The 22,589-nt window shown below is 47.4% G+C and overlaps 1 protein-coding gene across 4 annotated transcripts; it reads right to left on the bottom strand.

Annotated features, from left to right (window-relative positions):
• Nucleotides 1–1,562: 1,562 nt before the first annotated feature.
• LOC125551447 (probable LRR receptor-like serine/threonine-protein kinase At1g05700) lies at nucleotides 1,563–17,113 on the bottom strand. 4 transcript variants are annotated; one of them, XM_048714694.1, is made up of 13 exons: nucleotides 16,991–17,113; nucleotides 15,576–16,155; nucleotides 15,009–15,490; nucleotides 14,149–14,287; nucleotides 13,946–14,041; nucleotides 13,469–13,540; nucleotides 13,291–13,371; nucleotides 12,812–12,984; nucleotides 12,494–12,696; nucleotides 12,268–12,394; nucleotides 2,676–2,732; nucleotides 2,350–2,539; nucleotides 1,563–2,262 (listed from the first exon to the last, which is right to left on the bottom strand). In XM_048714694.1, exons 1-13 carry the CDS (start codon nucleotides 16,998–17,000, stop codon nucleotides 1,827–1,829), a joined length of 2,646 nt encoding a protein of 881 aa, XP_048570651.1. In that variant the 5' UTR covers nucleotides 17,001–17,113; the 3' UTR covers nucleotides 1,563–1,826. The 4 variants fall into 4 exon arrangements, with proteins under 4 accessions (XP_048570651.1, XP_048570650.1, XP_048570652.1 ...); XM_048714693.1 differs by having other exon boundaries at nucleotides 16,789–17,105; XM_048714695.1 differs by having other exon boundaries at nucleotides 13,946–14,017; nucleotides 16,789–17,105.
• Between the last annotated feature and the right edge of the window lie 5,476 nt (nucleotides 17,114–22,589).

Here is a 22,589-nt window from a genome sequence, read left to right as displayed (position 1 = left end):
TGTTTGCATTTTTACCTGGGCTTCTTCGAATGTTTGAAGATATTTGATATGTTGAATATTTGAATACCTGATTTTGATTCTAGATTGGGCACTTAGGCTTAAGCTCGCTCAGGCTTCGCAAAAGTTCTAATTCCGCCACTGCCTAAAGGACAACAAGCCTAAGAGCATGGTTAATAGTATAGCCAACAATCGGCTATACGAGGTTGTCGCGTTATATATATAGCTGACCTAATAATTAACATGCATAGTACTAACTAGTTATTAAGAATTGCTACTTTATTAATAAATGACCCACCTTAGACTCTCACAATATTTCTTAAAGCCCCTGTTACAGTTGATTGTTAATCTACAGTCTGCTTTCCGCCTCTCTCCTCTTCTCTCATCTCCAACCCATATTTTAATCCTTATAGCATGCTCACTATACCTTATTAGACTTACTCTAATGCATTGTTTCTTAGGGTTGTATCAAAATTTAATGATTTTGGGCTCATGCATACATGTGATTGAGCTAGCAGATTTTCTCTCTTTTGATCACATGCAAGGGTTGTATGTTAGCTAAGCTACAACCTCCTTTTCTCTCTTTTTTTGCGAAAATGATCAGATCTATTATAAAAAATTACCGAAAGTACAAAATATCTCAAACAAAATAAAAATTACATCAAGATTTCGTGACCGCCAAACAAACACTACTGTCGCCAGAACGACCCACGTGTCGCTGTCGCCGTTCCCCTACCGAGACTTGATCTTGACGATGATAGCCAGGAAGTCTGTGCATGTGCCCCTAAGGACCATTGCCCTCGAGCTATGGTTGTCGTCGTTGAAACCTTGCATAGATCTAAAACACCTGACACCAACTCTCACCGCATGATGAGAAACCCTAATCCCATCACCCCAAAAAGACGGCAGGAATCTATGTCAGAGCTCCGCCGACTATGTCCAGACTGACAAACTTGGGGAGGATCAAAGCCTGAAAAACAAACTCAAAGAAAAAGCACCGCCATCGGCCCCGGCGCCGCACCTGCGAGGACTAGAAAACCCTAACCTAAACTACTAAACGGAGCGGAGGCACCGGAATTCTCTTCCCCATCACCATCGCCGGAGCGGCAAGCAGAGAGGGACGAATCCACAGGCTCGCCGGCGAAACCTGAAGGGGAGAGTTTGGCCTAGCCGCCTAGGGTTTGGGAAAGAAACAAGAGGAACCCGTTTCTCTCTCTTCGTCAACTACCATGCCACTTCAGTAAAATACCTACGAAACCAATACTAAGAAACCTGCATTGGGAGAACCCTAAGCATCTACGCATGAGGAAGATTAGTTGCCAAGCCTAATAAGGGCATGTACAATGCATAGCCTCAAGGTGATGCCTCACATGTCATGTAGGATCGGATATGGCGTAAAGTAGGTTCGGATAGAAAAGCGGGATCCTTTTCATGAGGCGGGTGCTTGAAGAGAAAAGGTGTGGTCCGATGATAAAGGCTGAAAAGGTTGAAGTGAAAAGTAGAGATGCATGTGTACTAGTCTTTATTTTTTATTTCTTAATGAGGCCCATTAATGATAGCTTGCATTGGAGAGAAAAATTTAATGTAGGTGCCTCAAATTATTTTTTGTCATGGGACATATGTATCCATATGACACCATTATACATGCCCTAATACACTTGCACTTAGCCTAGGGAGATTAGTTGTTAAGTCTTCTTGCCACTTTGCATTGGTTGCTATAAACCTTCGTAGCACCTATTTTATTCAAGCTCACCAATCAGTTACTACGTCTCAAGCCTACATGTTTTCCTATATCAGCAATATTGGCTTAAACCTCTAATCCAGGAAAGTCAACGCGCTGATGTTTCTCCAATCAGTTCCGTCTCAAGCGCACCAACAGGCTCGCCGTCAGCGAGTGCTGAACCGCCTGTCCCACTCGAGCTGCACCTCATGGATCGCGACGAGGTCTCCAGCTGCAAGCTCTCGCTGATCCCCTCCGCGACCTCCGTCATCGTTGGCCGGTCCCGCCCCGTGTGCTGAGTGCATTGGAGTGCCAGCTCCGCTACCTTCCACACGGAGTTGATGTCGCAGTCCCCTCTTATCCTCGGGTCGATCACGCTGTCAATGTCACCTTCAGACAGCCCGTGGCGCGCCCAAATAGTGATATTATTCCTCTCTGTGTCGCTAATGGTGATGATCGCTCGCTGGCCTGTGATGAGCACCAGGAGGACCACGCCGAAGCTGTACACATCACTCTTCTCGCTGAGATGAGAGGTGGCGTAGTACCTGTTCAGGGTCAACTCACATCAGACTTCTCAGAACTCAGTTTATTCTACAAGAAATGTGAAAAAACTAGGGTCAAAACATGCATACTCCGGGTCCAGGTATCCGAGGGTACCAGCAGGTCGGGTGGTCATGTGTGTTACCATTTCACTGCTGAAAGCCCTTGTCAGCCCAAAATCTGATAACTTGGCCTGGAGATTTGTGGTAAGAAGGATGTTCCCGGTCTTAACATCTCTGTGGATCAATGGCGGGCTGCAAGATTTGTGTAGGTACTCCAGTCCTATAAGAATTGCATAGATAATTTAAGTTAGAGTGCATAGATGATCTATCACAACTCAAAATCAAAGAGAAAACGTTTGGATACACATATGGACAACATCCAACATTTGCAAAATTTATTTATACTTGCTGCGTACCGTGAGCAGAGTCCAATGCAATTTTAAGGCGCTGCAGCCAATTAAGGGATTCTTGACCTGTGGGCAAGATAAATAGAAAATACATACATAAATAAAGAATTAATAAATAAGAGAAATTAGTAGACCTGGTAACCTGATGAAGTATTATATCACATGTAAGTATGTAACCCTTTCGCTCAGTCTGAGCTTTTCAGCGAACTAAGTTACCACCGGATGTTTGAGCTCCTGTCAAGTGACAACAGGATCGAGGCTATGGCAGAGCTGTACGGTTGGTCCTTAGGATCACTTTGTGGTGGCTCAGCGGATGTCGGGCAGGTTGGAGGTGGTCCCATTGCAGTCTGACTTCCACGGTCCGTGCAGGTGTTCCGTTGTGTTTCAATGCCGAACGACCTTAAGAAGTCAGTGTGGAATGTGTCGGGGCTAAATGATCGGGCCTGTCGCATGGGTGTTAGGAGCCTTGTCGCTACGACTGGCAAATCTATTGTGTCTCAAGGAGACTAAGTTGTCGGATGTGTCCTCTGTATTGGTTATGGAAGCCTTATGCATGGATTTTGATGATTATTTCTGCTTGCCGGCTCTCGAAACAGGGGTATTGGTCAGTGGCGGAGGTAAGTAGGAATTTCGCGCGGGGGAGGGGAGACAAGAAATTTTATACTACCGCAACAAGCTAGAATTTATAGCTTTCAAACAAATTTATGTTGATTTTGCCCATCTTAGTTGCAAAATAACGTATACAGTACATACTGAATAGAACAAATCTGTAGTGCAGAATAAAATCCTCAAAAAAAAAAATTAGATTGAGCTTATGTGGTTCTCAAACCTAGAGAGCAGTGGCCCTGGTGTCAAGGTCTTGGAGGCCGGGGCGGCGGCCCTGGTGGTGGTAGCACGGTGCTCTTGGGCAGAGCCCGGGCTTGGTGTTGCCCGGTGGCTATGGCCGTGTGGGCGGCGTGGTAGCCGGGGTGTGACGTTCAGTGGCGGTGAATACTGGCCGGGGTGAAAACCTGTTCTATCTTCGGACGGACCGGCGGCGGCGAAGCTCGTTCCCTTCTTGAAGTCGTCGACGCGGCTCTCATTGCCCATCGTGTTGCTCCAGGGGAAACTCTGATCCTTGGGTTGGGTGGTGGCGGCGCTTCGGTGTCGTAACCTTCCTGAAGGCACCGCCTTGGAGGCCCACGGTTCGTCGTATGTAGTTGCATCTCTTTGCGGTGGCGTAGTCACGGTTGAGGCCCCCGGTTGCTCATGTAGTGCTAGGGGAGGTGTTGCTGCCCTCAGCGCCTATGTGTCCTGCCTTGGGTATGTGCATGTGTTCTGGTGGCGTGCGTTTGTATCGGGTTGTTGATGATCTTTGCTTTATATACAAAGCGGGGCGAAAGCCTTTTTCGATAAACCTAGAGAGCAGTGTACGGTCTAGAACAAATTAATGATGTAGACAGGATTATTAGATTACCACTTACCAAGAATCAATGAGTGAGGGGAAAAGATCTAAGCTGCTCCGGTGACCGATTTGACCTTCACTATCTTCGCCACTTGCCTCGCCGGCACATGGGGTCGCCGCTGCGTGGTGTGTGAGACCAGAAGTTGCCGAAATGGGAGGCCAGGAGACCAGAAGTTGCCGAAATGGGAGGCCAGGAGACCTAGTTGCTTTGACGGTGGTAATGCGTGTGTGCACATGTTCACTTGTTCGACAACTGTGCCATGGATCTGGTCTTCCCCCTCATGGGGGACCATTGGTGGTTGACCTGCGTCTATGGACCGCAGGAGGACGCGCCCAAGATCGCTTTCCTCGACGAGATGGGAGATGTGCGAGTGGCACGGCCGGGCCCTTGGGTGGTTTGCGGTGATTTCAATATAAGATCTATCGTGATAAGGACAAGAGTAATGACAACCTCCACTGCCGCATATGATGGGGTGATTCTGTTCATTCCTCAATCATGGTATGCTTAAGGAGATGTACCTCCACGGTCGGCGTTACACGTGATCTAACAAGCATGGTGCTCCCACTTTGGTCAATCTTGTTTTGCACCGTCGACTGGGAGGAGTTTCACCACTGTTGTTCACTCCTCTACCTCTCCACAATCATCTCCGACCACTACCCCCTCCTCCTAGATTGCACGCCACACACCCCGTGTCGTCGGCGATTCTAGCTCTAGAGGTTCTCAGTCAAGCGGGGCAGCTTTGGGGAGAAGGTCATGGAAGGTTGGGCGCTCATGGCCGATGAGGCTGACCCTTCCAGAGGCTCATCGCTCAGCTCAAGAGCACAACTCATCGCTTGATGAGTTCGAGCAACAGGCAGGTGGGACGAGTCAAGCTCCATCCCATGCTGGCTCGTGAGCTCATTTTTCGGTTTGATGTGTCTATGGAGTCGAGGTAGCTCTCGGAGCTCGGGCGTCAGCTAGGGATGTAAGTGGCAAATAAATGGCGTCCGCAATCCCGTTTAGTCAATTTTTGCTAGCTTGATAGTTCATTTTCCTCAAACAAACAAAACACTTTTTTAAACTATCATATCATAAGTGGACTTTAAACGGGACTAAACGGGACCCGGTTGACATCCCTAGCGTCAGCTGTGTGCTAAGCTTAAGCATGCATACCAAGGGCTCGCTTCGATGGAGGGCGCCATGGCTCGACAGCGCTTGGAGATTTCCTGATTGGGCGAGGGCGACGCCAAACAACAGGAAGCAGAAGAAGGTAGCCCATAACCTAACAGTTCATGGCATGATGGTTTCCAGCAATGCGGCCCTGGCCGAGGCTTCCTTTCAGCACTTAAACTCGCTTCTTGGTACGTTCGAGCAACGTGAGTTCTCGCTTAACCTGGACTTATAGGCTCACACTCGGAGGACATGGCCGACCTAGATGCGCCCATTACGAAGGACCCTTTATGGAGGAAGTCTGGGAGGTGGTGCGTCAGTTGCCACGTGGGAAGGTACATGGACCAGATGAATTCATGCGGAGTTCATCTAGTCTTGCTGGGGAATTGTGAAGGCCGATGTCCTGGCCGCCTTCGCCAAGCTGCACTCTCTTTGTGGGCGAGGATTCCAGGGTTTGGATCAGGCCTTGTAATCCGGTTACCCAAGAGATCGGATGCCTCTCCTTGAAGGATTACCACCCCATCAGCCTCATTCACATCTTCGCCAAGTTGGTGGCCAAAGTCTCGGCTGTTAGGTTCTCGTGGAGATTGGGGGCGTTGGTAGAGGAGAACCAATGCGTGTTCATTTCGAGGCGCTGCATACATGATAATTCCATGTTGGCTGAACAGATGGTGAGATACCTACATCGGTTGGGAGAGCCAAACACCATGGTTAAGCTTGAATGGGTCATGCGTTCGATTCAGTGTCGTGGCCGCTACTCTTTGAGGTCCTATGCGGGGTTGGCTTTGGCCTGTGTTTCCGCAAGTGGATTGCCATTATGCTATCCTCTAGTAGGACGAGGGTGATGGTCAACGGAGAGACGGGCCCGCCGGTTTGGCACCACAAGGGTCTGATTGACTCAATAGGTTGATGGCCAAGGCCAAGGAAGTTGGATTGCTTCGTCGCTTAGCACCCGTCGACCTGACAACTACAACATGCATCTTTTTGTACATTGACGAGTCGTTATCTTCCGTCATCCGGATAGATAGGAACTGCTTGTCATTCGTAGCTCGCTCGTGCTTTTTGGGCACACTTCTAGGTTGCACACCAATTCTGCAAAGTGCTCAGTGTCTCCCATTGGTTGTTCTTACTGTTGAAGTGTATATGTGGATTGCCAAGCCCTTTCCATTAGTTAAGACTTCTGATTATGTTGGTTAGTGCATGCAGTTTAACATGGTATCAGAGCTAAGGTCTTGAGTTCAAGTCCTGGCTTTCGCAATTTATCTAAAAATTGTTGTTGCTCCCTTTTGTGTTTGTTAAGCTTCATGCAGTCAACACGTGGATAGACTCAAAGGTATGGCTCCAGAAGTCTACACATGGACACAAAGGGGGGCAGCGACAATTTTTAGATAAATTGCGAAAGCCAGGACTTGAACTCAAGACCTTAGCTCCAATACAATGTTAAGCTTCATGCACTAGCCAACGCAACCAAAAGTCCAAACTGTGCTAAAGGGTCATACATTATACTCCAACACTCCTCCTCATGTCTATGCTCCTTTGGAGTTATGATGTGGGTAGCGGGCCGGGGAAGGCCGCAATTCTTTATTGCGTTTACTGGGTTTTGAACCCTGAACCTTTTGGTTGCAAGTTGTATGCACCTAAACAGTTCACCCATCAGCAGTGGAAGCGGGGGAAGACCTTAGCTCCGATACCATGTTAAGCTTCATGCACTAGCCAACGCAACCAAAAGTCTTAACTGATGAAAAGGGCTAGATAATCCACATATACACTTCAACACCCCCTCATGTGTGACGCGAAAAGTCAACACGTGGATAGACTCAGAGGTATGGCTCAAGAGGTTTATACGTGGACACAAAGGGGGGGGGGACAACATTTATTGGATAAATTGCGTAAGGCAAGACTTGAACTCAAGACCTTGGGCTATGATACCATGTTAAGCTTCATGCACTGGGCAACACAACCAAAAGTATGAACTGATGGAAAGGGCTAGGCAATCCACATATACACTTCAACACTGCCCACGTATAGGCCTCTTGAGCTATATCTTTGAGTCTATCCACGTGTTAACTTCCCGCGTCACACGCGAGAGGGGGGGTTGAAGTGTATATGTGGATTGCCTAGCCCTTTCCATCGGTTCGGACTTTCGGCTGCGTTGGCTAGAGCATGAAGCTTAACACTCACGAGGAGGCCCTAGAGGTGGCATCGGTTGTGGAGTGCCAGCTTGCTACCTTCCCAATCAAGTACCTTAGGATCCCCCTCGCTCTGCGAAAGTTGTCGGGTGTGGCGGTCCAGCCCTTGGCCGGCGAGATCGCGAATCGCCTTCCCGCGTGGAGGGTATCCATGATGGCAAAAGGGGTCATCTAACCTTGGTCAAGTTGGTCTTGGCTACCATGCCCCTTCATCAAATGATGGTCCTAGGCTTGAACAAGACGACCAAAAAGCAGGTTGACAAAATCCTTAGGGGTTTCCTTTGGGTGGGTAGGGCAGCTACGAAGGGCAGTCACTGCCACATCAACTTGTTCAAGTTGTGCAGACCACTCTGCCTGAGGGGCTTATGTGTTTCAGACCTTGGCTGGACTACGATCAGCCTACGGATCCTTGGTTCTGGAGGATGCACACCGACCCCTTCCGCCCTTGGAGGGGCCTCGATATGCAATTCTCCCGCGAGGAGCATGGGGTGTTCTACGCATCCACAAAGATGGTGGTTCGCAGTGGAACTTCTACCTTATTCTTCGAGGACCGTTGGCTCGACGGCCACGCCAACTCAGGGATTGTGCCTGAACTCATTAAGTTTGTCTCGGGCCGCACCACGGAGTGGCGGACCGTCAACGAGGCTATCGCTGGCTGCTGATGGATCACGGACATTAGGGAGCCTTTAGCCCTCTGGCCCTTTGGTGGTACATCCAGGTCTGGAGGATGGTGAGCCGGGTGCAGCTTTCCACCTCTTCGGATGTCCTGCAGTGGCGTTGGACCCATGATTACCAGTACACGTCCAAGAGCTGCTATGACAGCATGTTTTAGGGGGTCGTCGGTTCGAGCCCTTGGAAGTTAAACTAGGAGTCTTGGGCTCCCCTGAGGATCAAATTCTTCATCTGGCTCGCCCCTCAGGATCGTTGTTGGACTACTAAACGCCTAGCGGGCCAAGGCCTTTAGCACACACCATGTTGTGTGTTATGTGATAAATCGGAGGAGACGATGGCTCATCACCTCACTGCCTGCTCCTTCTCGTGCTTAGTGTGGCACGAGGCCCTTTCCTGGCTGCGTTTGACGGCGAGCCATCCAGATGCAGAGGACGACTTCGCGGACTGGTGGCTTCGGACGTGTCGCTCCGTTCCGACCTCTGCTTGGAAGGGCATGGCCTCGGCCATCATGCTAGTGGCCTGGTGTATCAACGTGATCATCTTCGACAATGCTCAACTTAGCATGCCTTCCTTCCTTGACACGATCAAGTCGGAAGCCCGACAATGGGTGGCAGCTGGCGTGAAAGGTCTTGCGGCTTTGCTGCCAGTTGAGGTGGTGCCTAGAGGCTAGGGGTGTCATGCTGTAATCTTGGGTGTCCCATTTCAGCTTGTACATACTCTTATTCTATCAATGCATCAACCCATGTGCAAGAAGTACGGTTTGCTAAAAAAATGTGCAAGAAGTATGGGAAGGCAAGCAGGAACACATGATCGATGGTTGAGTGTATGGGCGTGAAGTGAATGGTAAAAAAGATGACGTGGCTGCATGAGTAGAGGAAAAATTGATGTGGCATCGGGCATGTATAGGGTGTTTGATTGTATGCTTGTTGATATGGCATGTGTGCATGACTTAAATGCATTGCTTAGTGGGATGTTGAGGTGGACACTTTGCATGTTGAGAGAATCAGGACCAACTTCTTAAGAATGTAAGATGCATAGAACACAAAGCTTTTGCATTTCTCAAATAAGAAAATATTGGTGTAACCAACCAAGTTCAGTTGATGTTATTTAAGAAATCATGCATTTCATATTATATGCTGAAGAAACATTTTGGAAAATGATTTGTTTGGTGGTCAAAGAGTCCTGCATGAGAATGGGGTCCATTCCATCTTCCATGTCTGGTCACACAAGGAAACATAAGTAGAACTTGCTTCCTTCTTAAGAGTTTGGAAAATGTTTGCGGGAGCATAAGTGTTAGCGGCTAGGGTTCTGCCCGGTCTTGGCCGGAGACAGTAGGGAAAGGAGGGGGAAGGGCGAGGGCTTGAGCGCGGCGGCCGGCGGCGAGGCGCCGTCCTGGCGCGGTGCGGCGGCGGCGAGAGAAGGAGGCGGCTAGGGTTTAGGGTTTCCGGCTCCTCTGGGAGCCGGGCAATAGAAATAGTCTTATTGCTTTAATTCCCAAAATAGTCTTATAGTTCGTATATATAACCATAATCTGAAAATAAAACTAAGATAACTTGCGGGCCTAAGCCTGCCTGTTGGGCCTCCTGCGGCCATAGACCTGGCCGGTCATAACATCTCTCCCCGCCTGCGCAAACAGCTCGTCCTCGAGCTGAAAGTCGGGGTAGTGCTGGCGGAACTCCTCGCGCTGCTCCCAAGTAGCGTCCTCCTCTGGTAGTCCAGTCCACCGGATCAACACGTACCAGGAGCCTCGGCGCAGCTAAGCCTTCAGCGCCTTCTCTGGCTCAGGAAGGAGATGCCCGTCCGTGATCGGTGGAAGGGCCGGCGGCGCCGCGGGTGGCTCGCCGCGAAATGGCTTGAGCAGCCCGACATGGAAGACATCATGGATCCGCGCGCCTGTCGGAAGCTGCAGACGGTAAGCCACTTTCCCAATGCGTTCCAGGATCGCAAAGGGACCGGCATAGCGAGGACCGAGCTTCTTCCTCGCGCGTGGGTCCAAGGACTGCGTAGAGCGGTGAAGTAGACGCAGCCATACCCAATCACCCACCGCGTACTCCGCCTCGCGATGGTGGCCATCATAGTAACGTTTGGCCAACTGCTGGGCCTGCAGGAGTCGTTGCTGGACCTCCGCGAGCATCTCATCACGGCTCCTCAGAAGAGCCCCGGCTACCTTGGTCCGTGCCGAGGCCGGATCAACCGGAAGGATCGGCGGGGGTGGCCGGCCATACACCACCTCAAAGGGCGTAGCACGGAGGGCGGAGTGATAAGAGGTGTTGTAGCAGTACTCCGCCCACGAAAGCCAGTCCACCCATGCGCGAGGGCGATCACCTGTAACACAACGCAAATACATGGCAATCACCTTGTTAACGATCTCAGACTGGCCGTCCGTCTAAGGGTGGAAGGCGGTGCTTAGGTGTAGCTTCACGCCTGCCAGCCGGAAAAGGTCACGCCACACGTGTCCCGTGAACACGGGGTCCCGATCACTGACGATCGAAGAAGGGAACCCGTGGAGACGGACAATGCCATCGAAGAAGGCCCGTGCGACAGATGCCGCTGAATATGGATGGCCAAGCGCGATGAAATGAGCATACTTGGAGAAGCGGTCGACCACCGTGAGAATGACGGACTTGCCGCCCACCTTGGGGAGGCCCTCGATGAAGTCCATGGAGATGTCCGCCCAAACCTGAGATGGGACCTCCAAGGGCTGAAGCATGCCAGCCGGCCATAGAGTCTCCGTCTTGTTGCGCTGGCACGTCACACACGACCGAACCCAATCACGGACCAGGGCCCGATCCCCAGGAATGTAGAAGTCGGCGCGGAGACGATGGAGCGTCTTCTGCACTCCCTCATGGCCCGCCGAGTGAGCGAGGCGCGGCACCTACTGGCAAAGATCGTCGTGCGCCGGAACGAAGACCCGGCGCCCATGGAGAAGCAGGCCATCGGCGAGGCGCCACGGCTCCTCCAGTTCTCCCGCCGCTAGCTGCTGCTGCAGGAGGAGGGAGTCGGCCGCGGCAGCGGTCGCCCGGCGGATGTCGGCGTAGAGGGCGAAGGAGGGCCCGGTGATGATGCACAAGGCTGCCCCCTCCGCCGCACCGTCGTCCACATCGGCGTCACGCCGAGACAGGGCGTCGGCGACGGTGTTAAGGCGACCCGGCCGGTACTCGACGGTGAAGTCAAAGCCAAAGAGTTTACTGATCCATTGGTGCTGGGGCACCGTCAAGAGCCTCTGATCCAGCATGAACTTGAGGCTGTAATGGTCCGTGCGGATCCGGAAAGAGCGACCCCAAAGATAGGGCCGCCAATGGCGTACTGCCTGCACCAACCCAATGAGCTCACGCTCATACGCCGCCAACTTGAGATGGCGTGCGGCAAAGGGGTGGCTGAAGAAAGCGAGGGGTCCCTCGCCCTGGTGTAGGACCGCACCGAACCCCGCACCGGAAGCGTCGCAGTCGACGGTGAAGGGAGGGTTGAAATCCGGCATCTGCAGTACGGGTCCCGTCGTGAGGGCCCCCTTGAGGGCCTGGAATGCTTTGATACCAAGGTGTTAGCGGCTAGGGTTCTGCCCGGTCTTGGCCGGAGACAGTAGGGAAAGGAGGGGGAAGGGCGAGGGCTTGAGCGCGGCGGCCGGCGGCGAGGCGCCGTCCTGGCGCGGTGCGGCGGCGACGAGAGAAGGAGGCGGCTAGGGTTTAGGGTTTCCGGCTCCTCTGGGAGCCGGGCAATAGAAATAGTCTTATTGCTTAATTCCCAAAATAGTCTTACAGCTCGTATATATAACCATAATCTGAAAATAAAACTAAGATAACTTGCGGGCCTAAGCCTGCCTGTTGGGCCTCCTGCGGCCATAGACCTGGCCGGTCATAACAATAAGACTCAACCATAATTGATTTTTTTTTCTTTTGGAAAGAGACCAAGCATTGCCGCACATTGTACAACCAGCTCTCTTTTTGGGTCATGAATACCCCTGAGCCTGTATCATCTGTTTAATATCAAATGTGATGACCTCGGAGCATCTGAAAGTTCTTTTTTTCCGACGAAAAACTACAAGGTATGCCTATTAGCTGAAATTTACTCGAGCAGAACATGCTTAACAATTACGTCAAACTTAATTTTACACTACGCAACATGATATACGTGGGCAAATTTACAAACCTCTGAGACGGTCCTCTAAGTTTCCTTCATCCATGTACTCGTAGACAAGGCTTAAATGTTTCTTGTCCTTGCAATAGCCAATCAAGGAGACCAAGTTCTTGTGGTGAACCCTGGCCAGGTGCTGAGCCTGCAATATGGATATGATAATTGATGAGCCTGCAATATGTATACGATACGTGCAACATAGCCACTAATTTGTTAAGCTGAGCAAATAATGTAGATATACCTCGGCCAAAAACTCTGTATTCCCTTGTGAAGATGTTTCTGACCGCATCTTCACAGCAACCAAAGCACCATTCTCCAAACAACCAACATAGACAAGGCCAAACCCGCCCCTTCCAATTACACTATTGAAGTTATTTGTGATGTGCTTAAGTTCCTTGTAAGTGAATCTCCGGTTCTCAAATGTATTAGTTGAATGAGCCAGATCTGGGGCAGCATAAACATGAATCGTATTATAGCACAGATCCAGGATGAAGGACAATCAAGCAACTGAATTTCCTTAACAATGCTACTGTTTATGAAGTACTGTCAATTGCATTACCTGGCCTCTTCTTCCTTCTGTCCCAAATGACAAACAAAAATACAGCCAGAACTAGTAGTGATACTGCAACAATTACTGAAATAACAATCTGAAGTAGTTTTGTCTTGTTCCTCCTCTTTTTCTGAATCGGATTGCATGTATTATTTCCACAAAGGCCTGGGTTATTGTCGACCCTGCAAAACAGAATACTGATAGGTGAAAGATTGTACCGTAACTGGAAGTGAATTAAATTAGAAACACAATCACTGTAATTTGTTTTGGGGGAGAAACACAAACACTGTCTTGAATACTGTTGGCTAAACTACTAAATTGCCTCTTTCGTCAAAATAGTACTTCCACTTTTATTTGACAACAGCAGCAAAACATCGCATATTGAACTTATTGTAAGTATCATTCAGATAATTTGATGAACAAAGAATGTTCCAATTCAGTAATTCAAAGAGATGATGTACAAAAATATACTCGAAACATGTGCAAACCTTAAAGTCAAAAGCCCACGCTGAGTTTTTTCTAGCAGACTCCAAGGAATTGATCCACTGAGGTTGTTGCTCGACAAGTCCCTGCGAGAGGCGAAGAAACTAAAGATTGAAACGGTTCTGTGCTATAAAGTTCGCAAAAAATATGTCGGATTGGCAGCAGGAATACAGGAACACATACAGAAATTGAAGTGCTGGCACTTGACCAAGAAAAACAGGTATTGATCCAGACAGACTGTTGTGAGATAGATCCCTGGGAATGCAGATCAATATTATATACTTATATAAAAGTGAAGTATGGCAGCCCATGTTTTAGCAGTAAAACTTTCGATGCAAGATATGATAATTGAAACTCAAGAACAAAAATGACTGAACTAGAGATTTACCATGCTTTATGTTTTATACTATGTTTAAAATGGCCAGACTGACGTAGTTTGATTAGAAATTCAGACAGAAAGCAATACTTTTACAAGTCTGTAGCTTCTAGGGACGGTAAGGTGATTTTATTTAGCGAAATTTACTGGAAGGCACAGAGCATTGAGTGATCAATGGTCATACATGTTCTACTCTGCAAGCACTCGTAATTCACGGACTAGCTACAAACACATGCGCTCTTTCTTATCTGGGGAAGTCTGATATGGCAATTTTTTGAACATACAAGTGTTGGAGCAGTGTTAGCTGACCAAAAGAAGCATCAATTTCACCAACCAATCCACTGGATGACATGTTTCTGCAAGGGAAAGGAAACAACCATCTTCCATAGAAGTGTAACTTCTCATCTGCAGTTTCTGGTGTACAAGAAAGGAAGAAAATGACAGACAAATATAGAACGATTATGTTGATTCAGAAATCAGAACTCACAAGGCTGTTATTCTTGGAGGACTGTTGGTAGTATAACTACAGTTCAAGCCATTCCATGCAAAAGATATAGGGGCACATGGATCACCCACCCAATTTTTTTTCACAGAGAACTTATCCTGGATGGTCATCATAGCGTTGGCTGAAGATGCCAAATATAAGAGGCAATGCACAATTTAGTCAGACTTAACAAGATAAACAAACAGTCATGCATTCTGAAAACAAATTCAGCAGAACAGTGGTCGTGTGATGTGTTAAACATGACCAGTTATCATTAAGGTACATATTTATAAGATCTCACTTTTGTGAATTTAACATCATCTGAATTTTTTAAGCATCACTTGATTTGAATCCTAGTAGCAAGAACAAAAGGAGCTTAATTGTGCAACTCCTATCACAAGGTCACAGCCAACCAACCCCATGCTTTATGCCACTTAATGCAAAGATGTGCAATTTCTTTTTGCACGTTCTCAAAAGAACAAATGTAAGAAAGTTAGTTTGCATTTTTCTACGAATCTTGTAAGCATTATCATCAAATCAAAACTAACCCTGCCCAAATAACCTATTTGTCACAGACACATGGCCATTAATGGCATTGACAAATCCTGTAAACATTAATGCTATAAAAAGTACACAGGCATGGATTTGCACGAGACAAACTGAAGAAAGAATGAAAATTGGCGAATTCCAAAAGCTAATACTAGAAGTATAAATCAAAGATCAAATTCAAAAATTAGTAAATTACACTAGAATAGCATGCACTAAAATTAAGTACCACGTTAACTTTTTGCCCATCTGACCAAGTTAGACTTGGTAGCACAAATGAATGGTGTATTAAAAATAATCAGAGCTATAGCATATACCATCTAAAGAGTTAGATTCATTCACTGGCCGCACCATGTATATCTCCATCGCGCTGATCAAAGGCTGAAGCGCCAAGTTTGATGTTGCCACAAGGGAGACGCTATGCTCGTTTGAGCCTTGCACAATCCCTGAGAGAACAGTAGGCAGCAAGAATTTTGGGCTGAATGCAGAAGCTAATGGGTTCTTATCCACAGAGACATCAAATTGCCTTAACTCTTGGACTGCTTCCAACTCAGCAAAGTAGAGTACAAGAAAGAACTTGGGGTCAACACCAACATTCATGGAAGAATCTGAACTCCACGATAAGTCCATCCTTGAGTCATTCACTGGAGTGGATGCACTACGCATCACTGCAGATGGTGCATCATAGTTGTCGTTTGTGGAGTTTTTTATTTCCCCATTGGATTTGTTGGGTACGTCTGTCCAGCCGTCTACGTTTTCATACCTCTGCCACATACGGTCGTAGGGGTCATCTGGGAACCTTGAATTGAATAGAACATTGAGCAGGATTACCTCTAGATAATGCAATAACGAAGGAAACATTAAATAATGCTTGGTCAGCTTACCTAATGTGCTGATAGTTTGTCCCAAAGTGATAGCGGTTGGGCCCAAAACCAACTGTATCACGGAAAAAGCTGAGCAAAACCAGAGACTGTGTCACATTGGCCTCCAGATAAAGATCTGATGTCAGTGACCTCAAGTCAAGCCCTGAGATGAAAGGAGTTCCTGATCCTTTATTCACCAAGCAAATTTGTAGGAAGTCGGCAGGGCACACGGCAATTATCTCAAACACATATGCTGTACTGGAACTGACAATGGTCACTGTTGTCCAGTAATTGACCCCAAAATAGAGATCAAAGGTAGGATTTTTGTTTAGTTTATCATAGTCACCATAGCCAAATGCAGCCCTGACAAGGTACTTGCCACCCGGTGTAAGGAACCGCAGCGTGTAGCAGTTACGCTCTCCACTGGGAAAGAAGCAAAGGTTAAGGTATCGGTCTGCAAGGTCAGTCTGCAGATTACTTTTATCAACAGGGTGGATCAGTCCTGCATCAATGTAACCCTCATCGCTTGCATATGATATGCCTGTCCTGCTATCTGTGTAGGTCTGGTTTGCAGTATATCCACAGTCGATGCTTATGAAACCTGCCAAATGAACAAGAACAAAATATGAAAATGAAATAATGTTAGGATCTGAATGCAGCTGTGCTGCATATCCTTAGACCAGACATGCCTGAAACAGTGATTTAACATGGTTTTTTATATGGAAAACATAGTTTTGATCTTTTCTTTTATAACTATTTCAATGGACTTGTTTGTCTTCTTGGAGATGAAGAAATCAAATCAGTGACAAATGTAGTAGCAAAACTTGTATTTCGATAAACACCCCTGCTACTCGAACTGAAGAGCAGCAACAGGGTTGGAGACAAAGGCTTGGAACAAACCAAGAGAACACACTGCTCCCATAAAATTGCCATTAGCAAAAGCTCAATTTGTTTGTAAAGGCTGTATTTGCAATTTTGTATACGCCTGAAATTGACTCCATATGCAGTCTGCTCAATGTCAATGAGCGTCACATTTTCTTTATACCAGAAATCATTCGATGATATGTTCCTCACATCCGAGTGCCAGATCGCTAATCTGTAGCAATCAAACGAAAAGACGCATACTATCCTCACATATATACCATTGCATCCATCGCAAGCCCTAAACTGGCAGCCTGGCACCCGCAACTTTAGAGCCTTTATTGAAGGAAAGGGCGGGGGCCGGGGTACGGACCGTGGCGAGGAAGCATGCCTCCTGGCGCGCGGCGGAGGCGAGTATCTGCGAGCTCACCGGAGACCGGGAGGCCCGGGCGGTTTGCGGCAGCAGCGTCGTCATGGCAGCAGATTAATAATGAGTAGAGTGATGGGCTGATGGCAACTATCGAGGTACGGTCACCGAACAAGCGTCTCCGCCGGCGCGGAAGGGGGCGACGCACCGTTGGGCATCCTTCACCGGCGTAATGGGCGGTGGGGAATCGCGGAGCGAACAACTTCGTCCCCCTTTTTTCTGAACAACTGCTAGTTCGTCTTTGGGAGTGGCGAGGGAGTGATTTTTCATAATAAAATAAAGCTAGTATAAAGCCGCACTTTGCTGCCAGTATTAATTAGTTTATTTCAAAAATTTACATACCATAAAATTTGTATAGTTTTAAAGGACAGAGTTACAATGTTTAAATATCACTGAAACACATAAACAAATTTAAATATTAAATTTCAGTATGTAGTTTCCTAGCACAATTAATGTAATCTCGATGGTAGAATTTTTTGAAGAGTTATATATTTAATTTTAATGCACTAATATGATAATTATTGTTGCTTTTTGTTCTTTTACAACAGCTTTTCATGAAAAAAAAGTATTTTCACAATGTTACATCTTTTCTTATCAAGTGGTGTGCCTCTTCAATGAAGGACTTATAGGCCCACCTGCCCAGATTTAATGGACTTGATTGATTCTCAATGTAATCCTACAAGAGTTTTCGTTATGACGTGGATGTTGCATTCGGAGTCAATTTTAAAATAAAGATGAATTAGTCATTTTCTAAAATATTTAGCAAAACATAACCCTTCTCTAAAATTAGACTGGGAGCTTCACATTAACAAAGCTATGTACCGATCAGCACTACAACAACCAATAACTTATAAAGATAAAATATTTCTTTTAAGAATATAGAGTTCTAGACAGTTGATATAAGGTACCCAAAAGCTCATGGGCCAAAGACATCAACAACGAGCTAAGAAAGAAACATGAAGAGCAATTTGATCCATTAAGGTCCTCTCCAACGGTGTGGCTAACACTAACAAATATTATCCATTTTGAAGACGACACAGTTGTAAGAAAAAACGAAGTCTTGGCCACTCGCTATTTGAACAATCTAGATATAATGACCTTCATCGCTATCATCAAAAAAGACGCCTGCCCTCACGTCCCGAATCAATGGACGCTACATTCTCAACATGCAAACTGTTTACCCAAATGAGCATGCAACAACCAGGTTGCTAGGGAGGAAACATGAGTTGATCTTCACACACACCAAACTCAACATGAGACCCACCAACGCCTACGTCATGGAGAAAAAAAGAAAAAAAATGGAAGAAGAGAATGACGATCCAAACAAACACGACAAAGATAAACGATCACGCCACACAAAATGTTGGACTTTGTCAAGGCACCGGACTCTCTCCAAGCTCTGGACAAGTATGAAGAGTGTAACCCTTTTCCCTATCACATAGCCTCGAAGGCGACCACCTATCGATTAACAAACCTTAAAAAAGACCAATTGTGGTGGTGGTGGGGGGTGACATGGGTAGTGAGGTGGGCTCAAGATCGATTTTGCATGTGTGTGTGTTTTGTTTGCGCGAAATTTTTTTAGTTTACTATGTGCGTGAAGCCCTTTCCCTACAAAAGTGTGTGTGTTTGTGTGCATGCGTGTTTTGTACTCCCTCCGTCCCATAAGTGTCGATCAAACGAATGTACATTAGCTACATCCGTTTGAGCAACAACATTTAATATGAGATGGAGTGAGTAGAACTAAAATTTGTGCCATCCTATCAAATTTCGACGACATGTTTTATCATTGGGGAAAAATATTGTTTTTGGTATATGGCGCAATATTCTATCAAAGAGAACAGTGCTCTACGCACTTTTTTGTGAAAAGGTCTAAGGTCATATATTAAGTATACATGTTCTACGAACACATCCTTACAAAATAAGAAAATTACATTCAAAATTTGGAAGGTGCCAAAGTCTTGTTCCTCCAGCAACCATTGGCGGCGTGTTGTGGGCATAGCGTGATGTCGTCTCTAAAACTCCGCATCAGTGGAGTAAACCTTTTAAAACCCAGAAGCTTGTAGAAGCAGCGGCACAGAAGTCGTCGATGCAGTCCATGAGACACCAATAGTCATGACTTGTGAAGCAAATCGCCGCCCAAAGAAAAAAATACCAACAAAGGCTTGTAGAAACTCTGAATACAATGAAAGCCGGTCGAATTTGATGGATCCACCGAAAACCTAAAGTGAATGGATACTAGAAGACCCGTCAGAGACACGGCTCTGCGTGCCCTTCGCTAGTGTAATGCACACTAATGGATCAGGGGTAGAGCGAGAAGAACATTATTCCTACCTTGAGGCAAGGCCACCACCTCGACAACCCAGACCAAACACGACGACTTTCTAAAGAAAACCTGAAAAATAACACCCATGTCGTTATACGACAAATCCGGGTCTAGTGTCGAGCTCACTGTCGCCCATAGCCATGCATCGACAGCCTCTTCTCCGGTGATCTAGCCAGGACAGGCCACCAACGAAGAGTGCCACACTGCATCCATTAGTCCACCACTGGCTTCACCAACTATGTCATCGCGCACCATCTAACAAAGACCGCTGCTTGAGCACCCATCTCATTCGCTATCGCACAACAACCCTCCAACGCCTCCACAGCAAGCCACCCGGATCAAGACCTTGTTGTGTCTTGTACTTATGTAGTCACACTTCATTTATTCAGAGATTTAAATATATTTTTTGATCTGATTGAACAATCTCAACCCGATGAACATGGATTACACCAAAACTCACTAAGTCATCTACGATATTAAGTGCTTCCCTAGAAAAAAAACATGAGCCCATTAACTTCTCTACCGGTGTAACAGAGAGTGAATCCCTGGAACTGGAAGATTAGCTAGTATTCGAACAACTTCCGAGCACAGATCACTAGCTATCCTTATTTTATCTGGATTTGTTTGATCCAAAAGACCAAATATTTTTTCAGAAACCAACCTCGCAAATCCCGAAACAACCAATAAAATTGCATATCATAAGGGGCCAGAAAGAGATGTGCGAGTGCTCTCCATCAAAACACTCACTACAAGGCAAAAACTACTGACACTAAATATAGAGTTTTGGCTCCCTGGATACCGATCCGTCTCGTTCCTCATATCTCCTCTCTGGTGACACAAGCAGATCACGCAAAACACGTTGTTAGCCCCCTCCTCACCCAGCTTGGTTGATGCGCAACATGTGTTGCTGATGTGTGATGGTGCAGTTGGGAGCAAGCACCAAATCTTGCCAGTTGATCGTTTTCGGTGTGCTTGCATTTGTGAGTGGCGTGGCTGGAGGTGGCTCTGCGCGGCGGTGGCATGCTTACCACAACAAGAGGGGGGGGGTTGTCCTGGCCCATGGAGTTCTTGTCGGTGTTGACCGACTACATGAGGGTGGTAGGTGCGCAGATCCGAACACTGATGCTTGTCGTCTACAATGTCGGGATCCGCGGGTGTCGTTACCTCTTTGAAGGCGCCGTCGGGAATATTTTGTGGATCATCAGCTCCCGGGTCTATTCAGGCGGAAGTCAAGATCCTGCTATAGGGTTGGGAAACACTGTTGTCTCCAACGTAGTATTAAAGAGGGGATCATCTTGAACATTTGATCCCACTTGCGCTTCATGCATGTTGGATGTGCACAATCTTGTGGTCGCCAGTTTCCCGACCAACGGTGTAGGATGTTGGTGTGGTGGCTAGTGTGCCAACGATGATGGGGTCGAGCGATGAGGTTTTGGTACTTGACTTCTCGGCGTGTCTGCCGGGGCCTATGTTTGTTCTCATGTTGGGGAGTTTGGTCTGCCATGGAGCTGGAGTTGTACGACGTGATCCAGGTGGCAACAATGACCGTCGATGGGTAGTCTTTCATGATCCATTGTGACACGAACCTCGCATATCTCCCTTCCGCCCATTCATCTTGAAATTAGAGCTGCCTAAATATTTTTGCGGCATAGGCCGACCTTGCTTCACATGGCTACTGAGATGACAATTACAATCGTGGTGGATGCTAATAATTTTCACCCGGTTTTTTGCTAACAAACCAAGAAACTCATATGCCTTTGATCTTCGTCTGGAAAAAAAACACAGATATGCTATTGGGCAGAAAGTATGAGCAAAAGATCATGGACCCTGCGTACGCTGCGATGGGCATGCCTATATGTCGGGGATATACCCCGCGGTGTAAACCGGCCGGAAGTTAACCCGGCCGGACTTGGTGGTTTACAAGCAACCCACCTGGTCATTATGACTCACTGGTGATCCGGCGAGCGGGACAGACGGATGATAAGGCCCAAGGCCCAGAAGGCCGATTCACGTTTAACGATGGGCCGGTTTAAGAGGAAAGGCATGAGAAACGTTTAACTTACAAGGAGTTAAGACCTGGACTTGTATCCGGTTTGTATTAGAGATAGACTAGTCCTAATCCTAAGAGGACTCCACATGTAAACCGCCCCTTCAACATATATAAGGAGGGGCAGGGCTCCTCAAAGGGAGGAAGATTCACAAGTTCCACAAGTTGGACAAGTTAGGTTTAGACAATAGCTCTCGAGATAGAACACTTTTGTAACCGTGATCATCATCATCAATATCAATGAAGCAGGATGTAGGCTTTTACCTCCACCGTGAGGGGCCGAACCTGGGTAAAACATCGCGTCTCTCGTCCCGCTCAACCCCTCTCAAGCTACCACATAGATGCGTTGGCCTCGCGACTAAGTCCTGACACCTAGGACATCTGCCGTGATAATTCCACGACAGTTGGCGCCCACCGTGGGGCCAGGCACACGGTGGTGTTGAGTTCTTGAAAGGATTTCTTCATGGATCTAGGAGCTCGCGATGTGTCGGAGGAAAAAAGAGGCGGTACAAAACAACCACACACGATAACCCGGCATGAGATAACCATTGGGAAGAGCCGATGAATCCGTCGTCTTATTAATTTTGGAGCTGGCAGTACAATATTTTGGGGAAAAGAGATTAAGATTCAATGGTCAAATCCGATTGCTTTTAGTAGCTGTCCAACTACTGCGTCCGTGCCGTCCACGTACGTCCCAAGTCCTGAAGCAGATAAAAGCAGAGGCGGTAAAGGGAGCAGCCTTATTGATTCTATGTTACTCAGGTCCGCTGGTCATTAAAATCAGGGATTCCAGCGTCTACAAGACACGGGATCAATTTGATCTCAGGATCCTTTTCAGCATGTGCGGATGAGGACAATTTAGGAGGCCACGTATCCTACAAAAAATCATTAAAACAACCACGATCCGGAGAGGATGAGGTCATGGGCATGGACTTGGAATCAACCGTTCCGGTTCATATCAAACACGAGCCGCGGAGAGCCGCCTCGCGCCGCTGGGTCTCCCTGCATCGAGCCACCACGGAGGACCGTTTTCTGCTCTGGGCTAACCGCGCCTCGAGCTGCCGCGGGCCGGCCCGATTGTCTCAGTAGCCGTCTCGAACCGCCTGAGCCGGATCAGGCTTGCCCTCGCATGGAACCGCCTCCGCCGTGAGTCGCCGCACCATCGGGTGGCTGCTGTTGCAGTCACGGTCGTACCATAAATCAGGTGATATTCATCCGAGTCTACTTTTAACACATATTGTTTTTTTTCAAAAAAACAATCTATCTTTGCTGCAATGTTTTTATGCAGGATAATTATTTATGACAAATGTATTGTTATACCGTGGACATGGAGCGCATGTCAGCATAGTTTTGCAGTGGCATTCTTCCGGGCCATGC

Source organism: Triticum urartu, chromosome 4 (genome assembly GCF_003073215.2).
Source record: "Triticum urartu cultivar G1812 chromosome 4, Tu2.1, whole genome shotgun sequence".
In the NCBI taxonomy this organism is placed as follows: Eukaryota; Viridiplantae; Streptophyta; class Magnoliopsida; order Poales; family Poaceae; genus Triticum; species Triticum urartu.
This window is presented reverse-complemented; position numbering and strand designations above follow the sequence as displayed.